Genomic DNA, 12909 nt, shown 5'->3' with positions numbered 1-12909 from the left:
TTGTATGTCACCGGCCCAATACAAGCTTAGGTATCCTGTTATCACTGTGCCTCCACTTTATTCTAGACCAGGAGTCGGCAACCTTTCAGAAGTGGTGTGCCGAGTCTTCATTTATTCACTCAGATTTAAGGTTTAGCGTGCCAGTAATACATTTTAACATTTTGGGAAGGTCTCTTTCTACAAGTCTATAATGTATAACTAAACTATTGTTGTCTGTAAAGTAAATAAGGTTTTTAAATGTTTAAAAGCTTCATTTAAAATTAAATTAAAATGCAGAGCCCCCCCCCGGACCGGTGGCCAGGACCCAGGCGGTGTGAGTGCCACTGAAAATCACTTCGCGTGCCGCCTTCGGCACCCGTGCCATAGGTTGCCTACCCCTGTTCTAGACTGATCTTTATGAGTGAGAGGATAAATTTTTCTGTCTATGCAGTATAGCTTCTGCTGAGACATCATCAAGAATCTAGGTTTGTTGTGCTGGTGGCTTTTGTGACATTCCTATTCTTCAGAAACTGGGTTCCGAACCCAGATTTATTTTGTGTAAATCTGTGACCAGTTAGAACAGTGTTTCTTAATCTTTTTGATATCAGGCACCAGCTTGCTGCCTTCCTCAACTGTGTCAGGGAAATCTCAGGGACTGGCACCAGTCCATGGACCGGTCATTGAGAAACATAGGGTTAGAAGATAATAGTTTTTAATGTGAGTTGATGCATTTGATGTCTAACTTCTTAAAATTGCACCCTCATGAAGAATACTCTCGTAATGTATTTCTGTTAATTTCTTCTTGTCACAGTAATCAGGATTTGTGTATATAATAGGTTCACTTCCTGCTTTGTGACAAATGTGCTTATAAATGGTATGAGCAAATACAATAATTTATGCTTAGGGATAAAAGTTGTATTTTGCTTACCCAATTAATTGCTGTTTCAAAAACTTTCAGTAGTATAATTCAGAATTTAATTCACGGGTACGATAATTCACGGATACAAATAGTGGTTTCTCCTTATTTCTCACCCAAATCTTAGAGTTCTGTGGTAAGGTTTCCTTACTGAGTCAGGTTTCAGAGTGGTAGCTGTGTTAGTCTGTATCAGCAAAAACAACGAGGAGTCCTTGTGGCACCTTAGAGACTAACACATGTATTTGGGCATAAGCTTTCGTGGGCTAAAACCAAAATTACCGATTCAGTTATTTTTGTAAGATGTGCTACGAATTGTCAATTTCATTCTATGTCATGCTTGTCAAATAGACAAAGTACATTTTGTGGTATTAGTAATTCACAGTGGATCTCTCCAAGTCAACATAAACCATATTAAATTATAACAAATACATATCTTTGGTTAATAAAATTTACTAGAAAACTTCATAGTCAATCTTATTTATATTTGTGTTTAGAAGTCAAATAAGTGTCATAATACCAATACAAAACTTTGAGAAAACTAGTCTATATCCAGTAGTAAAAAGAACAAACTGCAACAGCAATCCAATTTATGACCTAGTGAGATTGCCTGCAGTTAATAAGTATCTGTGAAAGTATGCTTTTTGTTTTTCAATTCAGGGATTTTAAAACTAGACTTGTAGTCAAGGACCCATTGCTCATAGCAATGTTGTAGCTGCAGAAATAGCTGAAAAACCAGGATTCCATTGGAAAAATATTCCCACTCTACCTACCCCCTCTCAGATTTAATATACTGTATAGGGAATGCTAAGGCAATGTATTGTAGAGAGTATTTCTGACTGTACGTAATTTTGTAATGAAAAGCTTGGGCTGACACTGATCCCTCTGTCTTTGATGGCTGAGGTAGGATATTCTTGAGCATGGTAGACTTTGGCATTTGTATTTACCATAAACTGTTAAAGGAATCTTACAGTGGTAAAAGCATTACAGTATTGTTAATATGCTGGTGTTGAACTCTGTCTCCTTTTCCCTGGAATCTGACAGAGCTATTACCCTACTCTCCTGGTACTTGGAAGAGCAGGGACCTGGTTGAAAACTTAGCTGGCTTATATTCAGCCCTAATAAGAAAAATGACATTGGTTGGCAGATAGAAGTACTTTAAAAAAACTGACTTTCCTGAACACTCTTAGGTGCCAGCTGCCATGCATAACACCTGTCATTTCTAGCCTAGTGAACACTCCTCCCAGATGCAGATCTTGTCATCTCAGTCACTTAAGGGCCAACACATACCACCCCTTTTATATGGGGTAAACTAGCAAGAATCTTAGCAGTGTTTCATACTCTTCACAATCTGCTAATTCACTTTTGGGCAAAATACGTGACTTACAAAGCCATAAATGGCCTGTCCTAGGCATCTTAGACCAACTACTTGGAGGGGAATACTTACGCTAGATACCTCATGATGAAGCGTGGAAAGGATTGGTGACAAAGCATTCTGTGTCAGGTCCTCACCTCTGAAATCTGATCCTGTCAGAACTACACCTTGCTATCTTTATGGCACAAGAAGCCATTTTTATCCAATCTGTCCTTAATGGAATATGCTGAATAGCCACACTGTTTAATCTTTTTGAGGCAATTTGCTTCAAAGGGTCCTGCTTCTGAATTGTGGGCTTCTGGTTGGTTCTCTTTCAGCAGCTAAATGTATTTAGATACTACAATGATGGACAAGAGGGATAGGGGAACTAAAATTGAGTTTGCAGTTAGAATAACTACATGGCATGTACAACATATTTTCCTAGTGGAACAATTATAACTTTAGTGAAAAACACCATTGTCAAAAGGTTCATATGACATTGAAATAAATCCATATTCACCTTACTAATAAAAAGCACTTATTAAGGATGATCTTCTGTACCAAACTTCAATTTTTTGCACTGTTGAGTGTAGATCAATTTTAAAGTTTTAGAGGAAAAATATATACTTTTCACTCTAATTTTAAGCATTACTGTTTACCCAGATGTTCAAAAAAAAAAGTACCTTGAGGTGGTGACCAAGCTGGGAAAATTTTAACTTCATTAGATGAGTTTCAGAAATCTGTGTGACTGAACATGGATTTGAAATTAACTGTTGGCTGCTACCAATCTAATAATTTACTAAAATTTCATTAAATTACCATGTGCTATCCAGTCATTGCGGGGTATCAAAGCTTTAGTGTTTGTATTGCCTGTGTGATGTCAAAACTTTACAAATATATGGAATCAAACTATTGATATGAATCAGGTAAAATGGGTAGGTTGATGAGAGGAGATATATTTGTGTAAACAGATTCTGGCTCCATAGAAGAATCCTTTTCGGAAAAGGTTTAAAAATCTTTGACAATAGCATTCTACATTTTCTTGCAGCAGGAATTATTGGCTTTCTTTATACAATTCTACCAATTCTATTTAAACTAAGCAGTATCAGTTTTGTAAATTAAAATTTAAGTCATTGGGTTTGAATACAGATTCAGCGGTATTGAGAATCAGAATTTACGTTTGGAATAATAGTAGGTACAGTTCTTGTGATTTTTCAGCTTAGTAAGTTCCTGATCAAAATTGAGTGCACCGAAAAGGTAAAGGCTGCTGAAGAAAGTGCCAGAACCACTTCATGGCAAAACTAGGGTGAAAATAGCAGACACTACTGAAGAAATGACCGGGGGGGGGGGGAGAGGGGAGGTAGTGCAGGGCTGCTAAGGTTACCTATTTAAAAGAGGAATGTGGTCAAAAGCAACTCTTGAATGGCTTTGTCTTAAAACCTACTGAATTGTGATTGTATTATTGCTGTTAGATTCTGTCAAGGTTATTTATGCCTCAGGTACTTAAGGCCAAGCTATGGGGAGCATGGCAGGTAGTGTAGACATACCCTCAGTTCTTGAAGGTTAGACCTTGCTTTGTTAGATTGGGATCGTGCATTCAGGATGATTTCAGTTGGTGAGACTAAAATGAAGTAAGATAAGAAGTAGTACTTTCTGATCAGTGTAGATTGCTTTAAATCACTGATTTTAATCTCAGTTTACATCATCAAGCAGGAAACCTTTTATTTAAAACTATTCTAATCTTGTTTTGTATTTGTACTTCTTTTTCCAAAGAGAAGTTGATTCTTATTGGCTAGTAACCATTACATGTTCACTTGCAACTAAATTTAGCCTTTATACTAAATTTGGTGCTTCTCTTTGCTAACCAGAAGGATAACTGTATAGCATTCATTTAAGCAGTTGTATACCTTAACATACATGCATTCAGATTCCTAACTTTTATTTTATGTTAGAAAATGGTGAATGATGCATTACTTATTTACTAGATTGACATTTTACGTGTGGTTTGTTGATCTATTTGGAAAAATGCACAAATGCATTCTAAATTTTTTTTATTAAATAAAACTAGCTTAAGTGTGCTGGATACATAAGAAAAAAGTTTTAAATGCAACATGTTTTATATTTAGAACAAACTGATTTATTAAAGGAAGTGTCTCTCATTAGTAAATTGAACTGATTTCTTTCTGGTCACCATGTCCTTCGATTGTAGAACTAAAAGGTCTCATTCTCTCACGCTTAGTTTTTATTTGTAGATGGAAGGGGAAAACAAGCTGTCCTGCCTTTTCAACTCACAATCAGTTTCTTAGCTTTAAATGAACTAGTCATTGAACTTGAACTAGTTGAATGAACTGAAATGAAGAAGATAGTCTCTCTGCACCTGCAGAAGAGGCTATTGCTGTTAGAAGCTGGGTTTAGCACTTCAACAAATTCTGGTTCCAAGTGCTTAGCAAGTGACTTGCACCAGTGATTTGACTTTGAAAGATACTGCTTATTTTTTTATTTAATTTAAATGATTTTAAGATTATAGTAAATGAAGGCCTTGACATAAGTTATCATAATTTTAAATAGGTTTATTAAATAAAGAGATCAGATGTTTAAAAAAATTAATATCAGTTTTTAGCCACCCTGTTTTGAAAACATAAAATCCAAATTATGAACCCTTTATAGATTATTTCAAACACCTTGAATTGTACCAGGATACTAATTAGAAGCCAGTAATCTATTGTGGACAGGTAAAATATGCTCCATGTTTGCAGGTATCTGAATGAAGAAAACCTTCATTTGCTAGACTATTTTCCAGCCACAGTGTTTCTACTGCTCAGAACTGTGAGATATTTTTAATTTGTGGGGGATTGCGTCCCTAACTTTGATAGGGGTCTTACCTCATCTGCTATGCAAGTATGGTTGCTGCCTCAGACTCCCTCACTGGCTGGGTAGTTTATTCCTCTGCGTAAATGAAAAACTCCATTCCTACTAGGGTAACTGAAAACACAAATTCCAAACCTTTACACATCCTCTTGGGGCCATCAGCTTCAAGATGTCCATACAACCTTCAACTCTTCACCCCTTATCACAGAGGAATGGAAAAGATCTTCCCATTCTCTGCCAGAAATTCCAGGGTTCTTCACCCTCCCTCGGATCCCGCAACAGACAGTTTTACATGGTGCCCATGTGGATTTCCTTTGGGTACTCATTCAGCTCTAATTGCAGTTCCACCAACAGTTGCTGCAGCTGAACTGTGGCATAGACATAGATCTGGATCTGCCCTATAAGGAACATTCTAATCTCCTTCAAGTTCACCACATAAGAGTTCAAAAACTCTTGATGATGCAATTGGTGAGATTTAAAACCCATTGCGTTCCACCTTAATTTCATGACTTTCTGTTTATTCTATTGCAGGTTCTGTGTTGTTGCAAATTCTAATTATAGCTAAATGAAGGTGCTATTTTAATCATTACCCTGTGTTTAATATAACTTCAAAAATTATTAGAATTCAAATTTTGGGCCAAAAGCAGAGGGTGTAGAAATTGCTGTGTTTGGAATTTCTGTGGGGGCATATACCTTCTTTCTGTATTTTTCCTGAGGAAACCCCCCATCTTAATTTTATTTTTATATATATATAGAGAGAGAGAGAGACAGACAGACAGACATACCTATCTCAGAGAACTGGAAGGGACCTTGAAAGGTCATTGAGTCCAGGCCCCTGCCTTCACTAGCAGGACCAAATACTGTCCCTGACCGTTTGTGGGGTTTTTTTTTTGTTTTGTTTTTTTTGCCCCAGATCCCTAAATGGCCCTGCTCAAGGATTGAGCTCACAACCCTGGGTTTAGCAGGCCAATGCTCAAACCACTGAGCTATCCCTCCCCCTTACCCACTGGATCACTCTCCTGAATCATACTTACCAGTTTGTATTCAGATAACTCGCTAATTTAGAGATGATTGTGTGTGATAGAATTAGCATTTATTTATCTGTTGTAAATGGGAGAATAAATGTAATTTCCAGTCCTGTAGTTAGATCTCTGGTGATCCAGCAAAGCAACTTCATTCAGTATTATTTAATTCTTATGTACATGTCACTAACAATGATGATTGATAAGGAAAGTTTAATAGTAAGAACTGGTACAAAATTGAAACCACACTGCAACACTTCTTTAAATATTGTGCTTTATATTCAGATACATAGTCTTTAGACTTAATACAGTGAACAGATTGCAAATGTTTAATTGTTTTTAATGAATTTGATTTTTTTGTTGTTGTTGTTAATCTTTATCTAATATTTTATTATTATTTTTTTTAGTGATTCTCCTTTGCCTGTTTCATCACGGGTCTGTTTTGTAAAGTTCCATGATCCTGACTCAGCAGTTGTGGCCCAGCATCTGACAAACACTGTGTTCGTTGACAGAGCGTTGATAGTCGTACCATATGCAGAAGGTTTGTGACTTGTTTAATGACCTATGAAGCCATCGTAAAATGGTAGTCTACCCCAGTATAGTTCAGTAGAGTGAGGTTTAGTAACCTGTAAAATATCTAAGATATTAACGTTTTGAAACCCTTGGTACACTGTCATTAGGTCTTTCATTAAAGCAAATTTTTGTTTTTTATTGACACACGATGAAAGCTGGAAGGTTTCCTGTTAATCTTTTATATAAGAAAATCTTACATTTAAGGTGTGAATATTTTTAAGCAGAATTATATGAAAATTATGCTCTTAATTCATCAGAGTTCCTAAGACATGTTTCTAACCAGATTTAAAAATCCTGACTTGTATGCATAAGAAACATTGCCTTAAAGATGAATTATTCAGGATATGTATTTTTATATAATCTCCTCATGCAAGTTTTTTCTCCCTCTTTGAGAGTGAATGGGGGAGTGGATTACCAGTTATTTTGCAATGTCCTTGATACTTTGTTTAGTTGACAACTTCTCTGAAAAAAAAAATTCACCCTCCCTGTAAATTCCAGTATACCAAGGGTTTGAATGATTATGCTTTAAGATGAAAGTGAGATCTTCCAAGAGGTGCCAAATGGGCACTGGGTATTAAATTTTATTCCAAGTTTTCTTGTTCAGGCTTGCTATATTTTATAGAATTTCACTGAATAATAAACTCTTCTCTCTGTTATTTGTGTGTGTGATTTTTGTAGTGGAGAAGGCAAATGCAAAGCCCTTCCAGATGACTGAAACACAGTGGGTCCTCTGCAGCTACAGGGGATTCTAGACATTAACTAAAGGCCAGCAAGCACTCAAGTCCCCAAGTGTTTTCCTGGTGTAACCACTTGTTAACTACATTTTCTCTTCTTTTTTTACATTTTAGGGTGTTACAGTAATTTGAAAGACAGTGAGCAGGTTTTTTGGAACTTGTTTTAAAACAATATTCTGAGAAGACCACACTTATTACAGATGTCTCATTAAACTTTTCTAGGCTTTAGAAGCAATTTATTTCAAATATACTGATTATTGGTTTACTCTTAAATTTTTTACTTAAAATCCTTTTGAAATAGAGTAAAATCTCTGTGGATTATGTCCTATTACAGTATCAAATTTAAAATAAGGCCTGTGTTGTTCAGACTTTTGACAAGGCAATTTAATTCTATCAGCTGTCTTCCAGGGCTGGTGAGCAGTCATAGGTTCTTGTTAAAAGAAACATTTTAAAAGAAATTAAAAATTTAAGACTTAATTACTTTAAAATTTGTAGCATGATCTGTAATTGAGTCATTTTTCAGAATACAGAACACTTTCTAAGTAGTTGCTTTTGTTTACACTAATCTGGGTAAAAATGTATCTTAAGGAATTTCTTCTTTATTCTTATTTATACATAATTAAAGCATGCTATAATAACAGTATCTCTGTCAGTAGCATCTAAATATTTCATAGACCCTTGTTTAAGAACTTTAAACTCAGCATTTGAATTACGATGGGTAATAGGATTCTCTTTGTCAGTATGACTGACTGATTTGCTTGATGGTGGATAATCTTGGCATTTAGAGAAATCTGCCCAATAGTTTCAGTTCAGAATGTGCTAAAGATGATATGTTAAAAGTTAAACAAATACTACCATTTTAGTGGGCCTATTTTGAACAAGGAGTTTCTTGTGGGATGAGCAGCATCTTGTGTGTAGTTCTGGAGATTCAGAATTCTGGACATGATATGGCATATCACAGTACAGTCTGCTGTTTTCAAGTTAAATTTAAGTCCTTTATTTTTTGTAAAATGTTGGTTTTCTACTTCGAATACAGTTTTCTCTTAATATTTATCAGTAAGGCCCCAATTCAACAAGGTACTTAAGCACAGTACAGGAAGGTACTTGAAATCAGCAAGACTACTCAGTGCTTAAAGCTAGGCACATGCTTAAGTAGTCTGCTGAACTGGAGCCCAATTCTTTATACTTTCTATTGTGATATTCTGTATTAATGTTGTTCATCACTAAAGTAAATGTAAATTATTACACTGCACAGATAATAGTCCCCTATATCACAATCAGAGTCCAGTTTTAGCTTTTACTGACATTTTTGGTGTTGGCTGTTGCTTTGTGTGTTAGACCTATACACAAAGTCTACGGTAAGGCATAGTATTAATTTTAATTTTCACTGTGATATTCCTAGATTTGGAAGGAATGGTAATATTAAAGATGGTTGGGGGGTTATGTAGGTTCTTTGGTTAATGTTTGTTTCTTTTGTCTGTTTCTTTTTCTTTCATTTCTACACATTCAAGCAGTATTTCTTGGTTCTAACAAAGCAGCAGTAAAAAAAAACTTTGCCGCATGAAAATTAACTGGTGAGGGGCCTCATTGCTTTTTTTTTAAATTGTAGTTTTATTTATTTCTAAATACTTTAAAAAAAAAAAAAAGAGGATCAGATGCATGACTTTTTTTTTTTAATGGATGCAGATCTTCTATGAGGTGTCTCAAGTCAGAGGAGTTGTATTTAGATGCCAGAAATGTTGTATTTGCACTAATTTGAAATATGTGTAGATATAATTTATAATATCCTCTGAGACATAATTTTGCATGCAAAATTACCCCTAATCTCTATAGGTATGTTAATATATTGATGCATTAATGCCCTATATCTAAATGACCTTTTCCCCCCCTCTCCCTCCATAACTTTTGGTATCTAAATTGATGACCGCTCAATGACACAAGCAAGATAACAGTGCTGTGTATTATACATTTGTTTATATTATCGGCACTTCTCAGTATAGGTGGAAGGAACCATTACCTTTATTTAACAGTGGTTTTTCTTTTTTGTTGTTGTGTTTTACAGTTCTTTTCCCTGGTTCAGCCTGAACTATATACCAGGCCCTGCTGAAAATACCACCCAACAGTTTTCTTCTGCAGCTTATCCAGTTTCTCTTAAGTGCCCTGTACATATTGTATGTTTTATGATGAGATGCAGTTTCTCAATATGTATTACATAAACACTACTGGTATTTGCAAATATATAGTAAAATTGTATTATTGAACTCTCATTTTGGGGGCTTGGGCACATTAACAGATTAATCCATCTGTATAGGGCTTTTGCTGTTGGATAGAATAAAAATTACCTACATACATATTTGTTTCATAGTAGGACCCTTAATAAGATTGTTCTGTGTGCAGAATAGGCAGTAAAATCAGCCACACTTACTTTAGTTGGCTACAAGAGTTTGGGCCAGAAGTTTTTTCTGAAATGGCAATATGTTGCAGCATTCTTGGTACAGTAAGCATGGCACATAACGGAACATACGCATTTTACTGGACAGGTAAGGAATGTGCCACAATATATTGTATATACACACAGAGCGTGTATTTGGAGATCTACAGACACTTTCATATTCATTTGAGTCAGCAAAAGCCCTACGCTTTATTCAACAAAATATTTCCTTACCGTCTCTTAATTTTTTACAAAATTTGTATGGTAGGTGTAAAAAATCATAGTGAACTGTACCATATTATTAACCCCTAAATCAAACTTTTTTTGTCTTGTGTATCTTGATTTTTCTGTGTGCTTTATAGTGAAGCAGCCGACACGAGTCGTTGTTCATAAAACAGCTTTTGAAAGTTGAGAGCACACCCCTGGAGAACCGACTGTGCTTGCTTACGTTTGGTTCATGACTTAAAAATCGAGTACAGGTGATGAAATCTTGGCAGTGTTAACAAAAAAGTAGTGTGTATTGTGCTATTTTTTACGCTAGAAACTTAACCATTTGTAGAGAAAAAGGAACAGTCAAATTTTCACACATTGAAGTTTCATTCTGACATAAAATTTAATGATAAATATTAATAGAAATCAAGCTTTATATTTTAGCCAACATAAGTACTTTCAACAAACTCAGGTGGTGTATCAGGGAGACATTTTCTGGGTGTATTTGTGTGTTTTCTGACCTTGAGAGAGAATATATTCTAATGCAAGGCTGTTTCTCTGCAGGAATTATTCCTGATGAGACTAAGGCTTTATCTCTTTTGGCACCAGCTAATGCTGTGGCAGGTCTGCTGCCTGGAGGTGGTCTCCTGCCTACTCCCAACCCACTTTCTCAGGTAGGTTTTCATTTGCTTGGAGTGAAAGAAATACTGTCCATATTTTGCTACACCTTCATTTGCTATATTAATGCACTTGGGCAAATGGGATTGGATGGCAAGAAGAGATTTGACTGTGTATTGATCATTGTAGTGATTTAGTTAAACAGTGTAACCACACTGCAAATCAATCATGTGCCATGAACTGTATGGTATAACAGTTGTAGGTTGTTAGTGGGGAGACGGGGTTTTTACAAGCATGCTCAGAAATTTAATTAGTGCTTCTGGTAGCCTGTATAATTTCTTTAATGACTCCTAACCATGGGAAAGAAGAGTTTGGGATTGAATTATTCAGAAGATCTTATCTTATTCTGTTGGGGCAAGTTCTCAGTTCTATCTCTTTATATTAAAAGCGTTAAATAACTTGGTCCAGAACTGTCTTTAAATACAGTTATTGTTTGAAGGGTTAGTTTCTCTTAAAATGGTTTGTGTACATTCTTGAAAATGTGTATATTGTACACAGATCCTTAACTTTAATTGTACTGTGCCAATCTGAAATGCGCTTTACTTTGGAATTTATTTAATAGATTTTCTTGTATGACTATTTAGGCTTTTTCAGAAACTATAATGGCTGGTATGGATTTTCAAAAGCATCTAAAGGAGTTAGGTGCCCAGCTTCCATTCACATTCAGTGGGAGTTGGGTATATAACTTCAGTAGGCATGTTTCAGAATTCCATTATTGTTTTCATAGAATCTGTTTGAGTATCCTTGTATGCCTTTAAGGGGGGAGGGGAGATACATACTTACTGTGCAAATCTGTTTTCTGTGTGTATTGAGTCATAATTTCTCACTTCAGTGAGAAAAATGCGGGGGAGGGGTTGTGTATTTTAAAAACTGCCTTTTACTTTGGTTAGCATTGCAGACCCACTGCAACTAAAATAGTGAGATGGATTCTGTTCCTTCCTTTGCAGCATCTGCAGTTGTTTACTAAATTCTAATGGCTTACATCTGATCAGTCAGTTTGCACAGGTATTACTGAAGGTATAATATCACCTTCAGAACCTCTTATTAGGCATGATGAAAGGGACAGAAAGAATCCAGGTAGAGTTTGTAGTCTGGCTGTTAAAATTGCCTTTTTAATTGTAATCTGAGCATACTTGCTATAGAAAATGATGCAATAAACACAGAACCATACAGTGATATTTTCAGTCACTTTTTTCTTTTCTTTTCTTTGGAAAAGAATGTCCTTTTAAGTTGTTTGTGTGGAATATAGTGGGAAAGTCTTTTTAGTTGGTTGTTTGCCTCTCACTCCCTTGGGCCAGGGGTAGGTGGGATGTAATCTTCCTCACCCCCTAGAATTCCAGTAGTATAAACTTCTTTGTGCTTCAGTTTGCAAATACACAAGTAAGAGAGGCGAAGTGCTCTTACTGGCATTTTTTGCTAAAGGGCATATTAATGTACATGTTTGCTAGATTGGGTTTAACTTAGGAGGTGATGTGGTAGTGTTAAAGGGATTGTACTGTGCCAATGCCTGTTTTTTAATTATCATCTGTGTTATAGATTGGTGCTGTTCCTTTAGCTGCTTTGGGAGCTCCTGCTCTTGATCCTGCCCTAGCTGCTCTTGGGCTTCCTGGAGCAAACTTAAACTCTCAGGTATATACGTGACTTTTTATTCTTTTCCCATCTCTGGCAGACTTTTAGACTGTGATCAGTAGACTGTGATCCACCAGTATATTAATTGACTGATTGAAGGTGCAGGACTTGCTATATTTATTCCTGAACCAGTACTAAAAAGAATACTGCTATAGCAAAGGACCAGCATTTGGCATAGTTTTAAGGTCCAGTGATTTGTAGAAATTAATCCCATCTTTCATATGATACACTGCATTTGTTTAAATTAATTTGTTTTAAGGTCCAGTGATTTGTAGAAATTAATCCCATCTTTCATATGATATACTGCAGTACAACATGCAGGGACCTAGCAGTGTGGTAGTACACCTTAAAAATCCTTTTGCAATCTTGCTTCTTTTCTAATTTAATCCTGCCACTTGAGATAATGTATACTAAAGAATTACTGTCTCTAAACCCCAGTGGTTGATTCCAGTTGAAGACTTGGGACACCAGCGTTCAAGTGGTCAGACTCCTGGGGGAATTCTGTGCCAAAAAATTAA

At 35.9% G+C, this 12909-nt stretch overlaps 1 protein-coding gene across 6 annotated transcripts in view; it reads left to right on the top strand.

Moving 5' to 3' along the window:
* SRSF11 (serine and arginine rich splicing factor 11) overlaps nucleotides 1-12909 on the top strand; it is a 34644-nt gene that overhangs the window by 4659 nt on the left and 17076 nt on the right. For 4 of the 6 annotated variants that reach the window (XM_039485279.1, XM_039485278.1, XM_039485277.1 and 1 more), the window contains exons 2-4: nucleotides 6544-6677; nucleotides 10649-10758; nucleotides 12299-12391. In XM_039485279.1, the coding sequence (XP_039341213.1) occupies nucleotides 6544-6677; nucleotides 10649-10758; nucleotides 12299-12391 (337 nt within the window). Of the gene's footprint in view, nucleotides 1-6543; nucleotides 6678-9522; nucleotides 9615-10236; nucleotides 10354-10648; nucleotides 10759-11709; nucleotides 11840-12298; nucleotides 12392-12909 lie in introns of those variants that run through there. The other 2 variants (XM_039485281.1, XM_039485282.1) reach the window with 2 other exon arrangements.

The sequence above is a fragment of the Mauremys reevesii genome, linkage group 8 (genome assembly GCF_016161935.1).
Source record: "Mauremys reevesii isolate NIE-2019 linkage group 8, ASM1616193v1, whole genome shotgun sequence".
Taxonomy (NCBI): Eukaryota; Metazoa; Chordata; order Testudines; family Geoemydidae; genus Mauremys; species Mauremys reevesii.
The sequence above is the reverse complement of the archived record's forward strand: the minus strand, read 5'-3'. Positions and strand labels throughout refer to the sequence as shown.